Source organism: Agelaius tricolor, unplaced genomic scaffold (genome assembly GCF_023055355.1).
Source record: "Agelaius tricolor isolate 1412-34295 unplaced genomic scaffold, bAgeTri1.0.p SCAF_21, whole genome shotgun sequence".
Taxonomy (NCBI): Eukaryota; Metazoa; Chordata; class Aves; order Passeriformes; family Icteridae; genus Agelaius; species Agelaius tricolor.
In genome coordinates this window covers 14,338,959-14,366,140 of record NW_027269281.1, presented here as the reverse complement: position 1 = coordinate 14,366,140, position 27,182 = coordinate 14,338,959, and the positions used below count along the sequence as shown (strand labels likewise).

Sequence of the window (27,182 nt, the reverse complement as noted above, 5' to 3'; positions counted from 1 at the left end):
ACAGCGGGATAGAGCTCTCCTTTGTTTTAGTTAGTTTCAGCTAGCTGAGGCAAAGAAGTTCCCTGGACTGTGGGGTTTTTTTTCCCTTTTCTTTAGACCTGTTTAAATCTGCTCTGGACTGAACACCCAGAAGAGCACCGGCAGTTCACACCTGTGGCCCACCAGGCCGAACCTGGGCTGCGGCATTTCCAGCACTGGAGGGACTAATAAGAGACTGAGTAAGCCAAGCTGCAACCCAGGGAGGGGACTTTTCTGAGTTTGTCATCTCTTTTGGAGCAGCAAGAGGTTTTATTGTTTTATAAACAGTTTTTTCCACTTTTCTCTAAGGAGGTATTTTTTTCCCAAACTGGTTGGGGGAGGGGCCAATTGAATCTGCTTTTCTAGAGGAACCTCTTTGGGGCTTCTCTCCAAAATTGGCCCTGAACCAGGACAAATGCTGCTTTCTCCATTGTACTACCCACATGGCAAAAGTGATCCGACTGAAAAATACCTAATTCTGATAAGTTCTCCAAATGCGTCCATCTTCAACATCTCCAAAGAAGGTGTTGGAACAGCAGAGAGGGACACAGTGACCTGTGCAAGCCAAAAACTTTGCAACTGTCTTGGTTTCAGCTGGGATAGAATTAATTTTCTTCTTAGCAGCTGGTTGTATTATGTCTGACTAAGATAGAGTTCATTTTTCCTTAGCAGACCTCACAGTGTTTTGCTTTGCATTGGTAGCTGGAAGGGTGTTGATAACACACCAGTTTTGGCTACTGCTGAGCAGCACTGTCCCTCTAACATTCCTTACCCTCATCAAGGGGCTGTGAGTGGGCAAGATCATGGGAGGGGACACAACCAAGCAAGCTGACCCAAAGTAACCAAAGAGATATTTCATACCATATAATGTCAGCTCAGATATAAAAACTAAGGGAGAGAGGAGGAACAGGGGACATTCATTACTCTACAATGTTTGCCTTCTGGACCCATTGCTACACATGCGGAAGCCCTGCTTCCTGGGAAGTGGCTGAACATCGCTCACTGATGGGAAGTAGAGATTAACTTTTCCGATTGCTTATGTGCACTCAAACTTTCACTTTTTTTTTTTTTTTGCTTTAGTAAACTGTTTTATCTCAACTGACTAGTTGCTTTCCATCTTATTTTCTGTGCCCTGTCCCACTGGGGAGTGATAGAGTGGCTTGGTGGGCACCTGGCATCTAGCCAAGGTAAAATCACTACACTGGTACAGTGCTGTGTTTTAGATTCAGTATGAGAATAATGCTGATAACACACTGATGTTTTGGTTGCTGCTGAGCAGTGCTTACTCTGAGTCAAGGCCTTTTTAGTGTCTCATGCTCTGCCAGTGAGGAAGTGCACAAGAAGTTGGGAGGGACCACAGCTGGGACAACTGACCTGAAGTAGCCAAAGGGATATTCCACACCATAAAACATCATGCCCAGTATATAAACTGGGAGAAGTTAGCCAGAAGGGGCCAATCATTGCTTAGGGACGGGATGGGCGTTAGTCAGTGGGGTGGTGAGCCATTATATTGTGCACTAATTGCTTTTATTGTACATCAGTTGTTTTTATTCTGTCCTTTTCATTACCATTATTATTGTTATTATTGTCATTAGTATTATGACTATATTTTACTTTACTTCAATTATTAAACTGTTTTTATTTCAAACCATGGATTCTGCCTTTTTTCTGATTCTTCTCCCCAGGCATGGAGAAGTGAGTAAGCAGCTGTGTGATACTAAGTTGCCAGATGGGAGTAAACCACAAGTCATCCACCCCATCTTTCCACCAAAAGAAATCAAATTAAACCATAACCTTCTCTAAGGGGTTAAGTTCAGCAAGATATGCAGAATTAGACACTTAAATGACTTTCACGTCTGGCCTACTCGCTATGGCCCTAATTGTCCATAACCTTTTTTTGTTTCCCTTACCCATGGTAAAGGAGAAGAGGAAGGTTTCTCTGAGCTGACTGATTGAAAATCTGACAACCCTCTATGTTGAAATGACTGGCCTAGTAGATGAGGGGAGAGCAGTGGATATTGTCTAGTTGGATGACAGTAACTAGTGGGGTACCCCAGTAGCCAATACTGGGTGCAATCGTATTTACATCTTTAATGATCTGAATAAGGAAGCAGGGTGTAGCCTCAGCAAATTTGTTGGTGACACAAAACTGGGAGGAGTGGCTCCATCCAGAGGGACCTTAACAGGCTGGACAAATGGGCTGACAGGAACCTCATGAAATTGAATAAGGGCAAGTGCCAAGTCCTGCACCTGAAGAGTAACAAACCTAGGCATTAATATATACTGGGGGCCACCCAACTAGAAAGCAGCTTGGCAGAAAAGGCACCTGAGGGTCCTGGTGGATACTAGGTTGAACATGAACCACCAATGTGCCCTTGACAAAAAGAAGGCAAATGGTATCCTGGGCTGCATTAGGAGAAATGTTGCCAGCAGGTCGAGGGATGTGATCCTTCCCCTCTAATCAGCACTGATGAGACCACACCTGGAGTTCTGTGTCCAGTTCTTGGCTCCTCAGTATAAGAAGACAAGGGCATACTGGAGAAAGTCCAGGCAAAGGCCACAAAGATGATTAAAGGACTGGATGAAAGGCTGAGAAACCTGGGACTGTTTAACCTAGAGAAAAGAAGGCTCAGATAGAGATCTTATTAATGTGTACAAATACCTGAAGAAAGCATGCAAAGAAGATGAAGCCAGGTTCTTGTGGATGGTGCCCAGTTACAGAACAAGAAACACAGGAGTTTCCATTTTAACACCAGAAACTCCTTTTTTACTGTGAGGGTGACTGAGCATTGGGACAGGTTGCCCAAAAACGTTGTAGAGTCTCCCTCCTTGGGGATATTCAAAAGCCATCTGGACATATACCTGTGAAGCAGTCACTGGATGACCTTGTTTGAGGAGGAAGGTTGGACTCGATGATCTTCAGAGCTCCCTTCCAATGTCAACTCTTATGTATGAATTTTTGTCTGGTTTCTCTGAACAAGAATTTAACACAGGTTTACCTCTACTTGAGTGATCATAACAAAAGGGCCCGTATAGCCTTCTCACCTGCAGGATGTCATCTAAGGCACCTGCCACACTTCTAACATAAAAATACAAGAATATATTCTATTTAACTGTCAGTTATCTTCTGTTTAGTACTATCAAACTAAACTTACACTGGTTCATAATTAAGTATGGCCTGATCCTGCAGGCTGTTCATTGTGAACACATCCTTTCCTCTCAAAGAGGAAAAACATGAAACTTTTTCCTTCTATCACTATCTTGTTTTGAAAATGAGAGATTTAATTTTTTTGTAGCTTTTGAATCTGCTTTTCACTCTCTGGTGTGACAAAAGAGATGTTATTATTTGAATATGATTTTTTTCTCTGTTGCCAAAGTCTCCACTCAGTTACCTTTGAATATCTAGGTTTTCACCTCAGGAGAACTTTCTCAAAGTACAGCTTCTTTGGGAACAGCTGTTTGTTCCACATAATGTTTTCAGGGACAAGCACATTAAATTTCATATAAGTAACATAAAATTAAAATAATGGAAACAAAGAAGAAATGGTACAATAAAAGGGTGGGAGAAGTGATATTGGTTTATCTGAGAGACACAGAGAATTTATGACTTGTATTCAGATTTCCAGCCTTAAACAAAAAAACAACAAAACACAAACCCAATTATAAAAGAGTATGTGAGATGTTGAGTAGAATGAAAAATGTATTTTTATATAATTTTAGCTTTATACTTCAGTTCAAATCCTCATCCCAACTTATGAACAAGGACAGAATAAGGTCCATTGCAAATATGATGTTACTCATCTAGAATCAATAATTTGACATGAAAGGTACTGCCGTCTTGTCCACTATTAATGGAGGTATAAGATGAATTCCTAGCAATCTAGAAAATTCCACAAGACTTCAGTGACTTTAAAAACTTGAAGCATTAAAAACTGTTATTCTTAATAATATTTTCCTTCTCATATAATTTTTAAAAAAACATGACCAGTAAGTCGTTCAACTACAAACTAACCATTTGGTGTACTTAGTACAATTTATAAAGAAGAAAATGGATTTCATGAAGAATGGGTGATTATTTTTGTCCTAAGAACCTCCAAGCAAAATATGGGCAACGTTATTACATTTGGTCACTACTGCAATTTAAATGGGGGCATGAGTTCTGGTGGCAATATACTTACCATCATACTCTGGGAAATAATCAACTAAATGGGAGTACATAATTTTCTCCTCTAAAAGATCTTTTTTATTTAAGAACAGAATGACCGAAGAATTCTGGAACCATGGATATGTGATAATTGTCCTAAAGAGTGCTTTGCTTTCTTCCATTCGATTCTGGAATTTAAAAAAAAAAAGAGATACATTTGTGCATTTGTGAAAATAACTTTTTTTTTTTAATCAATGCAATTCCATTTTGTTTCATAAACATATCAATTTCATGTTTTCCACTTTCTTACCAAAATGTAAGATTTAACTGATTCATTTACAATTCATAGGTATGTGGTATATTAAATATGCAGGCAGTTTCCTTTTGCAAACTCAATGACTCAAGCATGATTATTCTTTAGAACACAGGTCATGGACACGATAGCTGTAACAGGTACTGTTGTAAATACTGATTATGCACAGTTATGATCAGTCAACAAATTCATGGGCACTGAAATGCATGTGGTTCAAGGCAGAGATAAATGTACAACAAGACATAATAACCAAGTTTCAAGAACCTTATTTATTTTATATGAATTTCCTGAATTTTAAATGCATGTAATCCTTAATTTTTTGAAAGAGATTGACATTAAAATAGTTCCGGGTAAATTTAGAACTTACTCATTGATAACCTGAGAATATTTGCCCAAATCAAAGGCTTATGACATAAAATCTTACAAATAGTAAATTTGTTTCTAACATCAAGTTAGCCTTTACTTAAGCCTTGTTTAATTGCTCCTGCAAAACATTTTGTGTGATAGTGGAAATTTAAATAAGTGAAGCATACAGTTCTGTTTGCAAGGGCTTCCTGACACTGTAAAATTCTGTGTGGTTCAATACAATTCTGAAGAACTGTTAGGCTGACACAATGTAGTTAATACAGAGTCAGAACAAACTGAGTTCAGAACCAGGAATTAACTCTACTTTATTATTTGAAAATTCTAAGGCAGACCTGATTAGCTACTGCAGAAGCTTTTTTTAGGAGATGCCTCCTGAAAACAACAGTTTCACCATCAAACAGGCTGTTATGATCTGATTAATGAGAGATGTCTCTGCTCAAATTAATGTGCAAACAAGACCATATGCCAAAGTCAATAGTACAGATTTTATTTAACAGTAAATGTGAGGTAGAGAGAAAGAAATAGAAAGAGAGCGGGGGCGGAGAGAGAATGAGAAAGAAATTAAGCAAAAGATACCACCACCATGTGGATTCTTGCAGCCTTCTTCACCCTGGTCTTTGGTGGTGGGGGTCCCAGAGTCATTCTACTGGAGGTACCACCTTTATACAGTCCAAGTTCCAGGTATCCAAGGGGTGGTCGCAGATGTTCCCACAACTTGGACTGGCATGGGTGTAAGTAGTGGTTTCCTTTCCCACAGTCTGCATGGTGGAATTTTGTCCGGTGTGCTAATTCCAAACCTTCACCTCTGTTTAAGCCTGGAATTAGTGCCTTCCTTTTTGCCATCCGTGCTTATCTCAAGTTCCTGTTGTAGTGGCTTATCTTATGGGAATAGTGTTTTGAGACATGTAATTGCACTCTTTAAGTCCTCACACAGGCTTCTAGAGAACAAAATCAAAGTGAATCTTGCAGATTCTGATGTTGCTGAGACATAGAATCATAGAATTGTTTAAGTTGGAAAAGGCCTAAAAGATTATCACGTCCAACCATTAACCTAACACTACCAAGTCTACCACTAAACCATGTCCCTAAGTGCCACATCTGCACATCTTTTAAAGACCCTCAAGGGATGGCGACAACCACTTCCCTGGGTAACCTATTCAAATGCTTTATAATCCTTTCAGTGAAAAATTATTTCCTAATATCCAACCTGAATCTCCCCTGGTGCAACTTGTGGCCATTTCTGCTTGTTCTGTCAATTGCTACATCGGACAAGAGACTGACACTGTTAAAACCTCCTTTCAAACACTTGTAGAGAGCAATAAGGTCTCCCCTGAGCCTTCTATTCTCCACACCAAAAACACTCATTATGCTCAGCTACTCCTCATAGGATTTATGTTCCAGATGTTTCATCAGCTTCCTTACTCTTCTTTGGATGTGCACCAGCACCTCAATGTCTTTCTTGTAAAAACCTGTACTAATTGCATTTTAGTTGTATTTACTCTGTATTGAGATAAAGCAGTCAGTAGCCACGTTGCTTGAATTCATAGTCTCTGTGGGTGGAAGACTTCATGTGTTTCTGGTCCCTAGGCTTTTTTGAGGTTTTAATACCTTTCTGGTCCCTAGGCTTATTTTCTAATCCAGAGATAGCTCCAGTATTGTCCCTAACACGTAGTTTTTACAGTAGAGGGGCATGGATTAGAATAGCTATTTTGCTGGGCATGGTGATAATGATTTATAGGAAATTTACAAAAGTGCTATAGTTTGTTCCAGATATATATAGTTTATGGTTTCTTCATCCTACCCTGCATCCCAGTTCCAGTAGCATGTTTTAGAGATTTATTAGTAATTGCACCCAGTTTGTTAGAGGAGGAGCAGAAGATGAGGCTTTTCAACCTTTCCTTTCCTTCTTCTCCTTTGAATCTGTTATGTCACTTTTGGAGAATGTTCAGTTCCCCCTGAATGTTAAAGAGACCACCTTCCTGGTATTTAATCTAGTAGACTTCCTCTATATAGTTTGCAGCTTGTCTAGAGTCAGGGCTGAGATTTCCAGAGGGGCTGATGAGACTCCTGACCCAGGAGTAGACCCAAGAGTAAAAAATCCTGAGTACTGTGGAGAATCAGAGAGAATGGGCGGAACCCTGAAGGAATTTTCTGATCCCCAAAGGAATTTTCTGATGCCCCAGGCTGGGAATTTTCACGTGAACAAATTCAGAACCCAGACAAGGTGGGGAAATATCTGGAAGAGAACTGCCATGATGACTCTAAGGAGAAAAAGATCATTGCAATAAGCTGGGCCCTGGCACATGCTTATCGCATGCTGCTAGATACTGTAGGGCAGCAGATGGAGGCAGGGGGGGCAGGGAGATATATCAGTAGCTATCACTCAGACTGCGGCCAACAGCCCAGTCACTTAGGTTGTAGCTAAACCAGACAGTGAGCCTAAGCCAGCAGCTAAACCAGACAGTGAACCTAAGCCACTGGCAGTCGCGGCAGGAAAAAAGCACACAACCAAAACCAATTGGCCAGTAGACGATGATGATCTGGGGGAAAGACTGTCAAAGCCACTTCCTGATACAAAATCAAAAGTCAAAGCAACTGACACAAAATCAGAAGTCGCTATTAGGTTCTTTTCCCTGAAGGACCTTCTTGGCCTAAGAAAAGATTACACTCAATGACCTGATGAATCTATAATTAGTTAGTTAGAAGATAAGATGAAAGAGAATCACTCCGAGAAGAGATTAAAGAGGGCTTTCTCCAAATCTCGGCAGTACAGATCAGAAGTTCTAGTACCAAATGTAGACATCCCCCAGATAGGGAGAGAAGGTACACCCCATGAGCTGAGCTGTAGTTCTTCCTGCGTGATTGTAGAAAAAATATGAGGAGATGGGATAGAAAATCTACTACTGCTCTGGCACAATGGGCATTTGAATTAAAAGACAACAAGACTGAGAGATGAAGTTCCACCAAAAAAGAAGCAGCTCCAGTAGCCCATAGCCGGACTGCCAGATATGATGATGACATGTCCAATCTCCTTGAAGGAACCTCCAAGACATATGTCCAGAGAAAGAAGGATAGCCAGGTTTAGAGGGGTCCTGCCTCTAGCCAGGTAGAGGCTAGGGAAAACCATGTTTTTTAAATGTGTAGATTCATTAGCCTGGAACATCTGAACCACAAAAATATGAAGCCTTGGTCAACACTGGTGTGCAGTGCACATTAATCCCATCGAGACATGTGGAGGCAGAATCTGCTTCTATTGCTGGCGTGACAAGAGGGTCACAAGATTTTACTTTAGTAGAAGCTGGTGTAAGCCTGACTAGAAATCAGTAGCAGAAACACCCTATTGTGATTGGCCCAGAGGAGCCATGCATTTTGGGCATAGACTTCCTCTGAAGTGTGTATTTTAAAGACCCAAAGGGACTCAGGTGGGCATTTAGGATAGCAGCTGTAGAGACAGAGGGTGTTAAGCAATTAAACACCTTGCCTGGACTATCAGAGAACCCATCTGCAGTAAGACTTCTGAAGGGGGAAAAGCAAAGAGTACCAATTGCCACTTCCACAGTGCATCGCCGACAGTATAGAACAACTCGAGATGCTGTGATTTCCATCCATAAGATGATCCGTGAGCTGGAGAGCCAAGGGGTGGTCAGCAAAACCCACTCACCCTTCAACAGCCCCATTTGGCCTGTGCGCAAATCTGAAGGAGAATGGAGATTGATGGTGGACTACTGTGCATTGAATGACATGACTCCACCACTGAGCGCTGCTGTGCCGGGCATGTTAGAGCTCCAGTATGAGCTGGAGTCCAAGGCAGCGAGGTGGCAGGCCACTATTGATATTGCCAATGCATTTTTCTCCATTTCTCTGGCAGCAGAGTGCAGGCTTTAGTTTGCCTTCACCTGGAGGGGAGTGCAGTACACCTAGAACTGACTGCCCCAGGAGGAGAAGCACAGTCCTACCATCTGCCATGGACTGATCCAGACTGCACTAGAAAAGGGTGAGGCTCCAGAACACCTACAGTATATTGATGACATCATTGTGTGGGAGAACATGGAAGTAGAGGTGTTTGAGAAAGGAGCGAAAATCATCCAGATTCTCCTAAAAGCCAGTTTCACCATCATGAAGAGTAAAGTTAAAGGACCTGCTCGAAAAATCCAGTTCCTGGGAGTAAAGTAGTAAGACAGACAGTGTCGGAGTCCTACCTGATGTCAGTAACAAGATCACAGCAATGTCTCCACTGACTAGCAAGAAGGAAATGCAAGCTTTCGTAAGCACCATAAAATTTTAGAGAATGGATATTCCTGAGTACAGCCAGATTGTGAGCCCTCTTTACCGAGTTACCCACAAGAAAAACACTTTCCAATAGGGCCCTGAGCAGCAACAAACCTTTGCCCAGATCAAGCATATCACTCATGCCGTAGCCCTTGGTCCAGTCAAGACAGGACCAGATGTGAAGAACATGTTCTGCTCTGCAGCCAGGAACAGCAATGGCTTGTCCTGGAGCCTTTGGCAGAAGGTGCCTGGTGAAACTTTGATGCATTGGTGTTTGTATGTTTGAGACTTAACACACAACAGACCTCCCATGCTTTATCAGCCAAACAGCCTGGTTTATTGTTTCCCACAACCTTTTATAGGCAATTCAAAAACTCCCAGTGCTATACAGACATTGGTCTGGTTTCTGCACCCCCTCCCCAGACTCAACCAATCAAATGCTTGCATTTTAGGAGAGTTGTTATTGGTTGGAACCTTTGTCAGTCAGCCCAGAGGCTAGTTCATGGAACTGGGCTGGATTTCTTATTTATAACTGGATTAATGCTAACTACAGATCAGCTTGCACTGCAACAAAACTCAAGGTCGACCACTAAGATTCAGGAGTCGAAGCTACAAAAGGTCTGGAGCCAGCTACACTCCAACAGAAAAAAAATCTTAGCAGCCTATAAAAGAGTCCAAGCCGCCTCAGAAGTAATATCCACTGAAGCACAACTCCTCCTCATACCCTGACTACCAGTGCTGGGGTAGATGCTCAATGCAAAAGTTCCCTCTACCCACCATGCCACCAATGCCACACGGAGCAAGTAGATTGCTCTCATCACACAACGTGCCCATAATAGAAAACTGAATCACCCTGAGATTTTAAAGATAATTGCAAATTAGCCTAAAAATGACAACTTTAGTCTCACTGATGAAGAACAAAAACAAGTAACACGTGGTGAAAAAGCTCCACGATACAACCAACTGCCAACAGAAGAAACACAATACGCTCTTCTTACTGATCGTTCTTGTCCCATCGTAGAGATAAAACAAAAATACAGAGCAGCCATATAAAGCCCAACATGACAGGTCGCAGAAGCTACTAGAAGAAAAAGTAGATCAAGCCATTCAACTGACCCTAGACATTGCTGAAAGAGGGAAGTGGCCAAAGTTCTACCTCTACAGTGATTCATAGATAGTAGCCAATGCTCTGTGGGGATGGCTGGAGAAGTAGAAAAAAACTAATTAGCAGCATAAGAGAAAACCAATTTAGGCTGCTGAAGAGTAGAAAGACATCACTACCAGAGTAGAAAAACGATCTGTGAAAGTCCACCATGTAGATGCCCATGTCCCCAAGAACAGAGATAATGAAGAGGACTGAAATAAGAAGCAAGTAGATCAGGCTGCAAAGATAGCAGTTATCAAAGATAGATTAGCAACACAAGAAAGAGTTGTTCCTAGCTCGATAGGGTCATGATGCCTCAGGCCATCAGGGTAGAGATGCCACCTATAAGTAATCACAAGACCAAAAAGTAGATTTAACCATAGACAGTATTTCTCAAGTTATCCATGACTGTGAGATGTATGCTGTGATCAAGCGAGCCAAGCAGTTGAAACCCCTATAGTATAATAGGCAGTAGTCCAAATATAAGTATAGAAAGGCCTAGCAGATTGACTACATCACACTGCCCCAAACACGCCATGTGCTCACAATAATAGAAGCCACCACTAGATAGTTAGAAACCTACCCTATGCCTCACGCTATGGCCCATAACACTATCTTAGGTCTGAAAAGCAAGTCCTTTGGAGGCATGGTACGCCTGAGAGGATTGAGTCAGACAATGGGACTCATTTCAAGGACAGTCTTATCAACACCTAGGCTAAAGAACATAGCATTGAGTGAGTATACCATATCCCCTACCATGCACCAGCTGCAAGCAAAGTAGAGAAGTACAATGGACTGTTAAAAACCACCTTGAAAGCATTGGGTGGGGGATCATTCAAAATTTAGGAGCAGCATCTATCAAAGGCCACCTGGTTAGATAACACCCGAAGTTCCACCAACTGAGCAAGCCCTGCCCAATCTGAGCCCCTATATACAGTAGACAGAGACAAGGTCCCAGTGATATGTCAGAAGTTTATCAGGGAAAACAGTTTAAATCAGTTCTGCTTCGAGTACAGACAAACCGATCTGTGGGGTTGTCTTTGCTCAGGGACCAGGTTGCACATAGTAGATAATGCAGAAAGATAGAACAACACAGTGTGTACCTCAGGAAGATCTAATTGTGGAATAAGAACCATGTGTAAATATCACTGTTTGATGAATATCACTACCATTGTCTGTATATAATAAGCTGACGATATAAGGATAAGAAGTGAAATGTCCTAGGGTGACTTTATGATGCTTGGATCCCCAATCATCTATTCTGTTTATGCTAGATATGAAGTTCTGCACCTTTAAGACTAGTTCAAAGAGCCAAGGGGGAGAAAAGAAGTGCAGAATTTGTTATCAGAAACTGCACTTGCGCCCCCACATCCTTCTCACAGACTGTGTTGTCTGCAGCACAGACAGAGAGTGGGAGAGGGATCTCCTTTGCTTTATAGCTAGTTTTTTTTGCTAACTGAGGCAGAGAAGTTCCCTGGACTGTAGTTTTTCCTTTTTCTTGAAATTGTTTGAACGTGCTCTAGACTAAAAACCCAAAAGAGCACCAGGAGCTTGCACCTGTGACCCACCGGGCCTGGGACGTGGCACTTTGCAGCACAGAGTGACGGATGAGAGACTAAAAGAGCCGAGCTACATTCCACGACAAGGACTTTCTGAATTTGCTATCTCTTCAAAACAGCGAGAAGTTTTATTGTTTAGTATTATTCATTTTTATGCTTGTGAATACTTTGCTTGTTAAATAAACAGTTTTATTCACTTTTCTCCAAGGAAATCTTTTCCCGAACCAGTAGAGAGAGGGGCCACTTGAGTTTTGCTTTCTAGAGAGACCCCATTCAGAAGTTTCCTCCCAAAATTTGCCCTAAACCAGGACAATCCTGTAGGATTTAGATCCTCCGTTCTGTCCCTGCAATTGCTACCTTCGGGTGGGTGGTCTTTCCAAAACTGAGCCCCTCCTTCAGAAGTATATAAAAATATTTATCAGGCTTTTTCCCTTTCCCTGTTGTTATAAGGAAGGTAGACAGGATTTTGTTAAACACATATTAAACTCTAAGCACTTTTAAAAAACTGTCCCAAAAGCCATCACTGTAAACCTGAATTTAAAATGTTTTATTGTGAAAAACTATTAGCCTCTTGTTTCTATTGAAAGGCTCACATGAATAAAACCTCTTGCTTTTTGTAGTTTGATAGAATCAGAAAGTTTAAAAGAAAGTCGAGGCATAATAAAGAAGCAAAGAGATGAAATGTTATAGCTTAAATACTGATAGAATACTAATAGAAAGTAGTGGACTTTTAATGAAAATATTACAATTTGAATGTATGACTTTATAAACTGTTAAACTTGTCACTCATATTTACAATGAGGAACAAGTGCAGTAAATTTATTTTGGGGTAGCTGATAAATATTCAATTTAAGCCTACCAGATAAATATTAGGAGAATTAATTTCTTACTGTTATGAATGTCTTATTCTTGGGCAACCTGCTTTAGCTGACCTTGCTTAAACAGGCAGGTTGGACTAGTTCATCTCAAGATGCCCCTTCCCACTTCAAGCATTCTGTGATTCAGCAAAGTACTTAAGTCTAATTCTAACTGTAAATATGTATGTATTTCTGCAAAACTGATCCTTTGCTTATCATTAGACATAAGAGGGAAATTGTGTTGTAAGGTGGTCTGTTAGGAATTGAGTAGGAAAATTTCATCATAAGCACATCTGTTGCTGAATAGCTCTTCCCAAGAGGGAATCTCCTACATTCTTTGCACTAAGATACTGGGACACTTACATTTGGAGAATTTTCCCTTTATTTCACCATAAATTACTCATTATAACATTAGGAGCAGGAATTTACAGTTTATTTCCAGAATCAGAGTTATCATACAATACTACTGGTCCTACCCAATGTAGAGTTTGACTACATGGGTAGCTTCAGAGTAAGGGTTAGGTTTATCAATGGTAAAACACCACAGTTAGATGAGAGCAGTTACTTTTATAACCTAAGAGAACATAAAGAGCGTGACTGTAGTAAGTATACTGATGCATTGCTGAGACCATTAGTTACCACTGAACAACCAATGGTCAAATAATTAATCTATTGAAATGTAAACATCTGTAAGTACTCACACATATCCCACTGAAACACCACTGAAATAACAGTAGAATATTATACCAGAAGTGTGAGCTGAAATTAACCTCTGAAGTCCATCTAGTCCAGCCTTTCACTGAAGTATAGTTATTAACAACACAAGGCCAAGTCAGTCATTGCTTTGTCTAGGTAAGTCCTCCAAGAATGGAGATTTCACCACCTCCCTGGGTTCCCTTTTCCAGTGCTAAACTAATCTCCAAGGGAAAATTGTTTCCTACAAACACATTAACTACCTGTTTGTACAGCTGAAGAAATATGAACTAGTTCTAGAAATACAGATGGGATAACAAGGAATATAGGGAAAGGCCTCTATTGGGGATCTGACCTTAGATGCAACATGAAGGAAGCCTTGCCAAAACCAAGCAAGACAGTATGGCTCTGCAGAGAGGACAGGAGCAGTGGGGAGCAGGCAGTATTTAATACCTCGTTCAATTTCTAGCTCTGATTTTATGAGCCAGCTCTACCTCACAAAATTGCTTTCAGCAAAAGCCTATTTCAGCTGCAATGGAAAATCACAGAATCACTAGATTGGAAGAGACCTTGAAGATCATCAAGATCCACCCATGCCCTAATACCACCTGAACTAAACCATGGCACTGAGTGCCACATCCAATCTTTTTTTAAACACATCCAGGGATGGTGACTTCACCACCTCCCCTGGCAGACGATTCCAGTACTTTATCACTCTTTCCATAAAAAACTTTTTCCTAACATCCAGCCTAAATTTCCCTTGGTGCAGCTTAAGCCTCTGTCCTCTCATTCTGTCAGTTGATGCCTGGAAAAAGAGACCAACACCCATCTGACTACAACCACCTTTCAGATAGCTGTAGAGAGTGAAAAGGCTAAAGACAAAAATTTGTGAATAGTTAATGTACAGAAATGTGCAGCTGGAGCTGGATCAAGGCTTCTCAGTGGCTGACAGCCTTTCATAGCAGTCAAGCATATTTCTTGACTCTACCTCCTCTTGGGATTTCTATCAGTTGAACACCACTGGAACCAGGAGGGGAAGCTATACTTGTTCTTTTCTATATCTTTTCTGTCTTTGTCTCTTTCTCCTTCTTCTTCTAATTCCTTATTCTCAGAGTTTTGAGTAACTTAAAATCCAATGGGCTTGGAGTCTGCTGCATCGAATGGACTAAGTTAATGTTTTGTGAAATGTTTTATGCTGATTGAATGCTGCTTTAAACTTTTGACAAAGTTCTCTGATTTTCTGATGTTGCCAGTAAATATTTTTGTTGCTGTTTTGGCCTTTTGAGGATATCTTGTCAGTATTTTTTCCGTGCATCTAACTCAGAGTGCATGAAAAACTGTAAGCCCTTTTAAGAGGCTCATCAAGTGAGCTTTTGGGGCCTTATATTTGCTCCAAACCAGGTGCAGGCCCTTGCATTTGGCCTTGTTGAACTTCATGAGGTTTATATGGTCCCAGTTCTTGAGCTTGTCCAGGTCCCTCTGGATGGCATCCCGTTCCTCACCACTCAGCTTTGTCATCTGCAAACTTGCTGAGGGTGCACTCCATCCCTTTGTCTATGTCATTAGTGAAGATATTAAACAGCACTGGTCCCAGTACAGCCCCTGAAGGACACCAGTTGTCACTGGTCTATATCTGGACATTGAGCTGTTCACCACTACCTTCTGGATGCAACCATCTAGACAATTCCTCATCCAACAAATAAATGAGCCATCAAATCCATGTATCTCCAATTTAGGGAGAAGGATGTTGTGGGGCACTGTCAAAAGCCTTACAGAACTTCAGATAGATGACATCTGTAGCTATTCTCTTGTCCACTGCTGTAGTCACTGCATCATAGAAGGCCACTGAGTTGGTCAGACAGGACTTGCCCTTGGTGAAGCCTTGATGGCTGTCTCAAATCACCTCCCTGTCTTCCATGTGCCTTAGCATAGCTTCTCAGAGGTTCTGTTCCATGATCTTCCTGGGCATGGAACTGAGGCTGACAGGTTGGCAGTCATTGGATCCACATACTGCCCCTTTGGTCTGTCATAAAAGTGATCTTGCATTTCTGGAAGTGATAAGATCCATAATGAGCCAGGAGCCATTCACTCAGCCCAATTACTGGACCATCCTGGATGTACAGACTGATATGTGTACTGGTTCTGGCTGGGATAGAGTTAATTTTCTTCATAGCAGCTCATATGGTGCTGTTTTGGATTTGTGACCAAAACAGTGCTGACAACATTTTAGTTATTTCTGAACAGTGCTTTTTCAGCATCATGGCCTATTCTGCTTCTCACACTGCCCTGCCAGTAAGTAGGCTGAGGTGGGCAAGAATATGTGGGAAGGATGAGGGGAAGGGGATGGGGAACATTCAGTGTTATGACATTTGTCTTCCCAAGTAACTGTTAACATGTGATGGAACCCTGCTTTTCTGGAAATGGCTAAACATATGCCCATCAATGGGAAGTAGTGAATGAATTTCTTATTTTGCTTTGCTGGTGTGCACAGCTTTTGCTTTACCTATTAAACTGTCTTCATCTCAACCACAACAATCTGGAAAAATCCTCCTGCTATATTGCTGTTTACTGTAGTTGTTTTACTTGTACTCTTGTTGGTTATTCCAAGCATGCCCCTCTTTTGAATATGCTGTAGATGCTGTTCTTAAGGATAGTCATAGAATCATTTAGATTGGAAAAGACCTCAAAGATCATCAAGTCCAACCATTAACCCAGCACTGTCAAGTCCACCACTAAACCATGTCCTTAAGCACCATGCCTATACATCTTTTAAATACTGCCAGGGATGCTGACTCAATCACTTTTCTTGGTACCATGTTCCAATGCTTGACAACCCCTTTGATGTATAATTTTTTCCTAATGTCAAATCTAAACCTCCCCTGGTGCAACTTCAGGCCATTTCCTCTTGTTCTATTGCTTCTTACATGGGACAACAGACTGATACCCACCTCATTACGACCTCGTTCCAGGTAGCTGTAGAGAGCAATAAGTTCTCGTCTGAGCCTCCTTTTGTCCAAACTAAACACCCCCAGCTCCCTCAGCAGCTCCTCATAAGACTTGGGTTCCAGACCCTTCAGTAGCTTCATTGTCCTTTTCTGGACATGCTCCAGCACCTCGGTGTCTCTCTTGTTGTGAGGGGCTCAAAACTGCATGCAGTACTCAAGGTGCAGCCTCACCAGTGCCAAGTACAGGAGAATGATCACTGCCCTAGTCCTGCTGGCCCCGCTATTTCTGATTGTGACGGTTTTGGCTGGGCTAGAGGTAATTTTCTTCCCAGTGGCTGGTATGGGGCTGTGTTTTGGATTTGTGCTGAACACAGGGTTGATAATATAGAGATGTTTTTGCTGTTGCTGAGCAGGGCACACACAGAGCCAAGGACTTTTCTGCTTTTGTACTGCCATGCTGGCAAGGAAGTTGGGGGTGCATGGTAGGTTGGGAGGAGAGACAGTCGGGACAGGTGGCCCAAATTGACTAAATGGATATTCCAGACCATATGACATCATTCTCAGTATATAAAGTTGGAAGAAGAAGGAGAAAGGGGGGGATATTTGGAGTGATGGCATTTGTCTTCCCAAGTAACCATTATGTGTGATGGGGCCCTGCTCTCCTGGAGATGGCTGAACATCTGCCAGCCCATGGGAAGCAGTTAATTCCTTGTTTTGCTTTACTTGTGTGCATGGCTTTTGCTTTCTCTATTAAACTGTCTTTATCTCAACCCATGAGTTTTCTGGCTTTTACCCTTCTGATTCTCTCCCAGATGCCACTGGTGGGGGAGTGAGAGAGTGGCTGCATGGGGCTTGGTTGCTGGCTGGAATTAAACCATGACACTGACACAAGCCAGGATGACATTGGCCTTCTTGGCCACCTGGGTACACTTCTGGCCCATATTCAGCCAACTGTTGACCAACACCCCCAGGTCCTTTTTTGCAGAGCATCTTTCAAGCCACTCTTCCCCAAGAGGTACACCAGAACCTTGCTGGTTGGTATCCTAACTTGCTAATTCTCTCAGGTGACTGTGAATGTCAGGAAGGGAACTGATTGTTGGATTTGTACATAGCATACTGCATCTGTGAACCAAGGTTTTCCTGCGGTAGGAATGCTGGTATTGGTGGAATTGTGGGGCTGTGCATGTAAAATCTTTGTTAGATATTACTCTATTTAGGCTAGTGTCTCAAAAACTGACTACTGACTGCCACTTTGGTAAATCATGGATCAGAATTCTGTGCCCTCCAAAACTTTATGGGCTATCATCTGTCCCATGAACAATAACAAACCATGCAGCAGGATTTATCTTACACCATGCAAACCTACCATGCCAATATTGACAACTGCCTGAAAGACACCACTTGCTGCTGTGACCTTATCAAAATAGGTGCCCCTGGCCTATACTGGCTGTGCAGCAGCTGTGCCATGACAATGCTCCCATGGAGAGAGAGGAGGTCTACGCACCCAGACTAATCGTGCCTGCAATGCATGTTGAAGTAAACCTCTTCAGGACCCATGTCCATAAATATCCTGATGCCCTGTGACACTGGTGTGGTTTTAACCCTTTAGTAGAATGAGCATGCATATTTCACCAGCTTCCCTGAACTTCCTTGTCTAGGGGTCTCTGAGCTGGAGAAAGCAATCATCAGTCTCTCTGCTACTCTGGAAAATATAGAAAATGTAACAATTGGTGCCATCCAAGCTCTGCAGCAAGAAGTTGCTCAGGTACCACAGACTACTGTTCAAAACCACTAGCTTCAGAGTACTTGACAAAGTGGCATCTGCACATTAGTAAATACTACCTGCTGTGTCTGTGTCAGCCAAAATCTATGCATTTAAACTGACCTTAAGAAAATCCAGGAACAACTAAAGCCCTTGCACCAGGTAGCAACTGAAGATATTCATTGGGGAATTGGCAAATTGTGGTCATGGCTTACTTCTTAGTTCCCATATCTCAGGGCATCTATCAAAATATTTTGGCTGTACTTTTTGAAATTATCTACTTTGTCATTATTTATGTTTTGTTTCATATCAGTGTATGGGGTTGTGGACTGTGTTATAAAACATTTTCCAGTCATGTCAAGCCACTCCCTGACTGGGGTTGGGGCCACTAGATATAAACAAAAGCTGGTTGTAATCTCTTTCACAGCCTCTCACAGCAATTGGGAAAATGCAGTAGCAATTGTGGCAGGACATCCCCCCTCTACCACAAAAAAACTTATCTGCTTATCTTCTCTGTCCATCAGCTGGTGCATAGCTCCAGACATTCTCCCCCCTCACATGAATTACTGAGGGAGGTGAGATCCCCAGCTGATAATAAACATCCCTTGCCTTGAGAGCAAGATGTAGAGAGATAAGCCAGGAATCCTAGACTGAAAGGCACTACTTTTACAACTATAAAAGCTACACAAATTTTCACGGAGGTAGAAGTCTCCTACACACTCCCTGGAAATGCGTAGGACTTCTCAAAACTTGGACCCATCTTTGTGGTTACTTTTCTGGAAACAGAGGAAAGGATCCTATGTGTGCCCCATCAGAAATTGGATGGTAACATACATTGAATCCTAATCTATACTATTTCTTCACTAGCTGTAATAATAGGTAACTCACTTGTGCACTCTATCTACTAGTAGTGTTTCTTTTGTTTATCCTGTGTAGGAAGTAATCTGTAAAAGTCTTATATCTGTTAAATTTGTGTCTATTAAATAAATTATTCATTTTGTAATAGACTGAATCGGCTATGATTAAGAACGCACAAGCAAGAGGGATCTGGGGTGCAGGCCCCCCCCAACAGAGCTACTGCCAGAAATCTGAGTCAAAGGCAGGACTTTTTTAAGCTCTCCTCTCCATTCATAACAGTAATCACCTCCAGATGCCTGCACAACTGATACTTGATAGAGGTGATTCTACAGTACCTGTCTTGTGATACACCACCTTTCAACCTCTGACTGTATAACATACCCTGAAGGTGTTGGAACACCAACCTCACCTAGATTATTATATAACTAACAACCCATCAAAATAACACCCTTGCCTATAACTCCATGTCAAATGATGATTTGAGAGAATCACAGGGTGGAAGTGACATCTTGCCTTCTGACACCCTGTCCCTTAACCAATACCGTTATCTTAGACAGTCTGCCAACACTCTGCCCCCGACCTACATTGTCAAAACTCTTTTCCACATTTAAAATGCATTTGCACGATTATCTGTTTCTGCCAGATGACCCTGACATCAAATGTCCCTGGCAGTCCACCAGAGCCATGGCATTGCTTATGATCCTGTACTCACTATTGGTGATTGGGTGAGTTGCTATATGGGGGAATTGTTGTTCATCTTTCTTTCTCAATAAAGCTTTGTTTTATGATGTATTACCAGACTCCATTACTGTTTGGACCACAACATCAAATATATGCCTTACAAAACAAAATAAAAGCATTCTGATACCTTCCAAGTTAAAAAAATTACAAAAATAAATGAGAAGATATATTCACTGTATAATCAACTGAATTTTTTTTCTTTGTAACAGCTGTACTTTTTAAGGAGATGTCTGATGATATAAAGACTGTAATGAGATTTCTTTCTTTTATGGGAAAAGTATAAATTTAAAAGCTCTCAGAACTCCTAGTCTTTCTTGAAAAAAATTAATATCGAAAAAGTTGAGAATACAATCATGACTGCCCCAGGACATCTGTTTTACCTTGGTATATCAACCCTTCTCTTAAATAATGAAATCAACATATATATACAGTCATGAAGAACAATAAAATGTTTTCTTTTTTTCACCTAAATTTTGTAAATGAATGCTAAAAACTTGCATAGAACAGTGTTGGTGAGTAACTCATGTAAGTTTGATGAATAATGGGAATAGACTTTATGAAAGAAAATGTCCAAGCATTAAATTTCCTCCCTACTTTTTAAAATTGTGTACATAACACTGGGTACTCCTGCACTTTTTCTACTTAGTTCATGTATCACCACCCATGAGTTTTTTACTTCTGTTATCCTTTGAAATAGAAACAGAAATAGGAAATATAAGCCAATATAAATCCTATACTTTAGGTCAATGGAATGAAGTTTACTACTATAGGGTCTGTTCTAGCAAAGAATATATGAATTTTGTTTTAATTCCCATTGTATTTTTATGGCTTTGCTACACAACATTAACCATGCAAATAGCTACAATAAGAACATTTCCGTCAGCTATTCCACCTTTAACACAAAATAGATGGGTTCCACTGACCTTCCATGGAAGAGATTAGTTTGTGTCATATTATTTGAAGATTAACATCTTAATCCATTAAGAACTTCTCATTTCATTCCATGCAGTTGCATACAACTGCTGGTAGATATTTGGAAAACAAGCCAGCCTGCTTTGAACGTGTCTTAAAAGGACTAGCAACCTTTTGTTTTGCTGCTTAGCATGAAGTATTCAATCTATCATTAAACTTTACTGGTCAAAAAAAATTAATATCCAAATAAACATGTAAAAACACACATACCAAAACTCTCTACAAATTTGTGTTTTAATCAATTTTCAAATAAAATTTAAAATTAATTTTAGGGGTTTTTTTCTTTAAAACTGGTGATTTATGCTAATGCTTGCTTACCTCATTGTCGGACTCCACAAGCACTTGATCATATTCACTAAGAGCTACTAGAAACATGATAGATGTGACATTTTCAAAGCAATGTATCCATTTTCTTCTTTCCGATCGTTGGCCTCCTACATCCACCATTCTGCAAAATTAACAATGATCGCATCAACTCCACAAATACCTTTGCAGATAAACATACAAACACATGAAACACTGAATTCAAGAATTTAATTGAAAACAATTTGCTTCTTCTTAAAACTGTTATCATTCATATTAAAGACTAATGGAATGTGTTGTAAATAAATAAGTTATCCTATTTGCTTTTTTGTTTGATCTGCTTTCTGAATTTAAATTATTATGGGTCTTAAAGTCCTCAAATTTCTGTTATTCTAAACACTTATGATTTTGAGTCACAATTCTAGAATGTATGCTCTGCATATTCATCAGAAATGCATCCACAGAATTAAGTTGGTGGCCTGCCATTCTCCCAAGAAATTGCCAGTCAAAATTCCAAACTTGTCAAGGCTGCCTAATTTTAAGAGTATAAATAGTATATAATCTGTATTTACTGAAGTTGTTAATAGCCAAAATAGAAACTCAAATTTGCTGGCAGAGTGTACTCCAAATTTATTATGGATCTCAATGTAACTAGACACTCAGGTGTCTAACTTGTACTTGTAACTGCATAGTTAATCTTTAGCAATTGTATTTGCCCTCAAAATGAGCGGTGGGGAAAATTGTAAGAATGGCATTAAATTTGCAAAATATCACTTCTCTATAAAAATCAAGTACAGAAGTGGTACCTCTCCATTTTATAATTATTCATAATAGTACATTTGTACTAATTTTATTGAAAAATTATTTCCAGATTTTCTATCAATAATAATTACCTTCAGAAAAAGACAAATCTGTCTCTCATCCTCTTTACACCTTTAACAACAGCTGCTAATCATATATGGACAAAAACATGAAAATAAAATTAACACCAAGCTCAAATTTAAAAAAACATTGACTAATTTGTATATTTGACCAATATCTTATTCATGGTATTACTAATGTAAAAGGAAACAAAATAAACAAAACAAATGGGTGTTAAACTTTTTTCTACCTGAAAATGACACTTTGTAAGTCAAATGGGTATTCAATGATCCCTGTTGTTGGGACTCGAACTCTAAGCACATCTTGCTGAGTTGGCAGATAGGCTGAATCTGCTATGCGGTCCAAGTCGTTAAGGTAACTATAGATGGGAAGAAACAACAGGAATGCAAGACAGTGAGACCATAATGTCACTGAGGAAAAGAGAAAGGTAGTCTTAGGAAAAGAAATGAGGAGTGGGATAGGAAGAAGTACAACAGGAAAAAAAAGCAATAATGACATAAAAGAGGAAAGGAAATTAAAAGGAGTCCTCCAGTCTCTCATTTTTATTATAATTATTGCTATTATCATTATTATTGTTGTTGTTATTATTACATGTTACTTTGTTTCATGAAACTGGTCTTATCTGAACACATGGGTTTTACTTTTTTCCCCCTGATTCTCCTCCCTATCCCACTGGGAAAGAGAAAAGCAGGGGAGTGAGCTGCTGCATCGTACTTAGTTGCTCGCAGTAGATATAACTTTCGATTATTTTATCAACTTAGAGGGAATTAAACATGTTCCTGACAATCAGTCTGAAAGCTTTGTCTGCATCAGCAATACAAAATTTCATTCAAAACTCTAAAATCAATAAAATCTCCTTATATTTCTCTTTAAAGCTCATGTTCCCTCTGATTCAAAATAATATAATTAATTTTTTAAAAAATCATCAGTGGGTAAGCATGTGTATCATAGGGATTGTAATCAGGGTATTTCTGCTCTACTGCACCCGCTGCTTTGTACCACATCTGAATATTTTGGAATATAGCAGCAATTAATTGTTTCTCTTTACTCATGTACAATCTTCCCAAAATGCCAGTAGAACAAATCATCAGACATGCTCAATACCATTAAAATGACTTTTTCATTAACTGTGTAAGAATATACTTTTATTTTTCTAGAACTGCATACACATTTTCCATTAGAAGGAATGGGGTAATGGCATAATTTTTTTTAAGTAACTTATTAGGTTGACAGACCATTTCAAAATGCTGAGCAGGAATATGGAAAGTAGAAATTAATAAACATGGATATTTACATAAAAGGAAAAGATTACTGGAATACTATTATAACCTAAATGCACACTACCAGCACACACAATTTTCAAATATTATCATAGCTGTTACAGTAATACAGAACATTTAGATTTTTATTTTTTTAGAAAAGTATGGAATAGTTCCAGTTGGAAGACACCTACAATGATCATATAGTCCAACTGCCTGACCACTTCACTGCTGGCTAAAACTGAAAGTATATTATTAAGGGCATTGTCTCGATGCCTCTTAAACACTGACAGGCTTGGAGCATCAGCCACCTCTCTAGGAAGCCTCTTTTAGTGTTTGACCACCCTCTCAGTAAATAAATGTTTCCTTATCTGGACGTCCCCTGATGCAGCTTTGAACCATTCCTACACATCCTGTCAGTGGATTCCAGGGAGAAGAGCTCAGCACGTACCTCTCCATGTCTCTTCCTCAGGAAGCTGCAGAGAGCCATGAGGTCACCCCTCAGACTCCTTTTCTCCAAACTAGACAAACCCAGAGTCCTCAGCTGCTCCTCACAGGACATGCCTTCCAGCCCTTTCACCAGCTTGGTGGTCCTTCTCTGGACACATTCAAAGACCTTCACATTCTTTTTAAATTGTGGGCACCAAACTGCATACAGCACTCAAATTGAGGCCCCACCTTTGATAACCCATTGATAAAGGGTTTATCATAGTTTTGGTTGATCCTATTTTATAAGTCTTTATTATTGCAGTGAATTATATTCAAGGCTTCTTCATATCAAGTTGGATCAATGAGTTGAGTGGATCAATTGGTGATGTAAATGATTTTATCTGAGTTCATTAAGAGTGTGTGAATATCTCTGAGTTAGCCAGTCCAGCATTGGAGGAGCATATACATGGCTAAGCTCAATAAAGAGTATAAGAACTGAACAACTAGCAGAAGAATATTGAAGAGAGCAACAGGCTTGAATTGGTTTCAATCCACATATTCCCTCCTGACACCTGAGGATGCCTAGCATCCTGACAGTGAGCACATAATAGAGAACAGTAATGACAATCACACTAGTATTGTCTCTGGCACAAGCAGCAGCTTTAAATGAAAACATCAACACATCAAGCACCTTTTCCAACTGCAACTGTGCAGGCCAAATCCTCACTCCAGCTGCTTCTAACTACACCTTTTTCCATAAGTCACAGTCCATGCTTAACTCTTGCTCTTGTGCAATGTCTCCATGATCTATTGCTCTGAAAATTATTTCAGCTTGTTTGACTGATACAGACTGGGGTGTGGGAAGTTTGTAACCTCCAGCAGGGAAGCAGGATGGAGTTACCTTTTCCACTGGTTTATTTGCAACCAGAAGAGGACATTTAGTTTAAAAGTTATATAACAAAATCATAGGGCTACATGAAATGTCTTTAGAATCGCTGAATTCAGACTACTCTGGATGAAGAGTAAAAGTGAACACCATCAGAAAATGAATATTCTTTTTTTATCATTACTTATTAAAGACAATTCACCATGGCTTTTAAAGCACTCATCTACTGAAGTTCTAATCAAACTACTGACAAATACAGTACTCATGTGAGAAAACGTGATCTTGGTTTAAGACAATTTAAAGGGGAACACTCTAAAGTAAGTTCTTTCCCTTTGTTTTAACCAATCTCTTTCCACCAATAAGAAGAAGCGAAATACAAATAGACATAAGTGAAAAAATAACAGTTTACTAACAAGCAAAACGGCAACAGGCAAAAAACCCCAGTAAATAATCACTAGATACAAAATTGCTAAATCTCACAAACTCCCAGAGAACAGACACCTAAAATGGTGGAAATTCCCTTTCCAAAATGGCTCCTGCCATTGGCAACCACATGTAAGGAGACAGGGAAAATGGCATCTGACCCTTCCCCCAAGATGGCAGCCTTTACAGGTGATCGCACAGTCTGGGAGACAAGGGGGAAGGATGGTGGCAAACCCTTCTGGGAACGAAGGAGCTTGCGGAGCAGTTCTAGTGGCAGATGAAGACTTGCCGGCACGTGTGAAGTAAGCACCGTCTCCTGCTGCTTCCTCCTGCCACCTGCTGGACTCCGCTGGTGTTGGTGATGCTGTCTTCCGCACTGCAGTTGTGTTGGGGAAAAAGAACTGGTCTGTTGGCACCGATGCAGGGGGACCTGGTCCCAGGGACTGAGGCTTGCATTGCAAAGTTCACTCCGAAACAGTTTTTGATTGTGAAATGCAGTTTTTCTGAGTGGCTACTTTTGCAAGCCCAGAAAAAAGCCAAAAAACATAAAACAAGCCCCTCAAAAGTGGAGCCTCCACCTTCAGCAAATGCTGCCAGGAGAGAGACATCTCAGCTTCCAGGCTCCAACTTAAAAAAGGACCGCAGCAAAGTTCTCCCCCCCTCGCCCGGTTCTGTTTTCTGGCTGCAGGGTCTTAAAAAGGCACTAACAATTTTTGGTCACAGATAGATATGGAATGCAACAGCATTTTGGGTTACCCGTGACGTGCACATATAAAAATTTTAATCACATAACAGGCATGCATAAGGGATTTTAGGATAAGGGTCTAACTAAAAAAAAAAGACATTACCTAGATAAAATTAGAAGCCCTTAGAAGCTTTACCACATACATGCATGCACAAATTCTGCAATCAGATTTTGTGACACAACTGCTGGTTCAGTATACACAAGAAGTTGCTACACACATGCACTCTTTCAAACAAACAAGGAAATTGTCATAAACATGGACTTTCACAAAAAGTGTTGCCAACTATTGCCAGAAAGATGTTTTGTTAGTTTATTAACTTCAAATTTAAAAATTATATTAAAGATACAGATCTTGGAAACATCCTGACCATTGTCTTAAGGTGGAGTCCAAAACCAGATAGTCACTATTATTACTGAGGAGTCAGTTATACAGTTAGCAGCAACTGTGCAAACAATTTAGGGCAGAACTACATGGCACTAGGATTTTATTTTTACCACCTGCTAAGAAATATCTTATTTTGATGAGACAAATTGTATTTATGACCTCTCACCCAAATGGTATGTACTAAGCTAAGCATTTTACAAAGGAACAAAACAAAACAAACAAAAAAAATTGCATAAAGTTACTTTTAAAAAACCCCAGTAACCTAGTAACTGCGTAAATTTACACTACAGACCGAGTCTAAGAAGTTAATTGTAGCTATAATTACTTTACTTTTGTAAAAATTCTCTGGCTGCTGAGGTTCTGAGGTTGCTATCGCAACAGGCAGAAGGTGCATTACCAAAGTAATGTGTATGTAACAAGCTGCTGACAGTAGCTATTTATTAACATCAGAAAAAACTGCTAAAGTATACTTGTGATCTGCAAACTAACCAATCAGAAAAAGAAGAAAACCCTTTGTTTCCTAGTCAGTGTTGGGAAAGAAGCACTTACTTTTAATGAATTATATATTCCCTGTGACAGGGGCCAAAACTACAATCAGCCTTCAAAGAAGTTACCAGGCTATGAAGGTGCTAATAATACCCTTGAAAGACTTTCAAAGGAACTATCTGTCCATATTACAAAAAGAAAAAGAAAGTGATAATAGGAATAGGCTAATTAGCTTTGCATTTTCCCATATTTTTCTCATCTAGAAATCAGACAGAGAAGTGAAAAGACTCCTAAACTTGATAAAAAAACTGATAAGGATAGTAGAACAGAACATTTTACTCTTACCAAATAAAGGGAAGAATGTAGACTTGGAGAAGTAGATAAGGCTGACAAAGCAGGAGTCATGCAAAAAAAACGGTATTGCACTTTCTCAAGAGTTGGGGTCAAGGAATGGCCACCTAGAAATTAGGACATGGGACATTGAAGACCACCAAAGACCCCAAAAGACTATATAAGGACTTCCAATAAGGGGTGCGACTATGTAAAATAAAGTAATGCATATAGAACAAGTAAGCAGAGATAGCTAATGATTATGTAACCAGTGTGTATGATAAAAACGGTTTACCTGATGCTCAGTGCACTCAATTAGAGGAAGGATCCTCCAAGTACCCAGCATCGCAATAAAGAATGCCTGCTTTCTAATACTCAAGTGTGTTAGTAAGTTTCTGTCTGACTGATTTCAG

The 27,182-nt window shown here is 40.2% G+C and overlaps 1 protein-coding gene across 1 annotated transcript in view; it reads right to left on the bottom strand.

Moving 5' to 3' along the window:
* The window catches only part of LOC139599012 (guanine nucleotide-binding protein G(q) subunit alpha), a 201,174-nt gene that overhangs the window by 2,730 nt on the left and 171,262 nt on the right, over window positions 1-27,182 (bottom strand). Inside the window, exons 4-6 of the mRNA XM_071445944.1 lie at window positions 22,056-22,184; window positions 20,960-21,089; window positions 4,197-4,350 (exon numbers count right to left, since the gene is read on the bottom strand). Of these exons, the coding sequence (XP_071302045.1) occupies window positions 4,197-4,350; window positions 20,960-21,089; window positions 22,056-22,184 (413 nt within the window). The remainder of the gene's footprint in view (window positions 1-4,196; window positions 4,351-20,959; window positions 21,090-22,055; window positions 22,185-27,182) is intronic.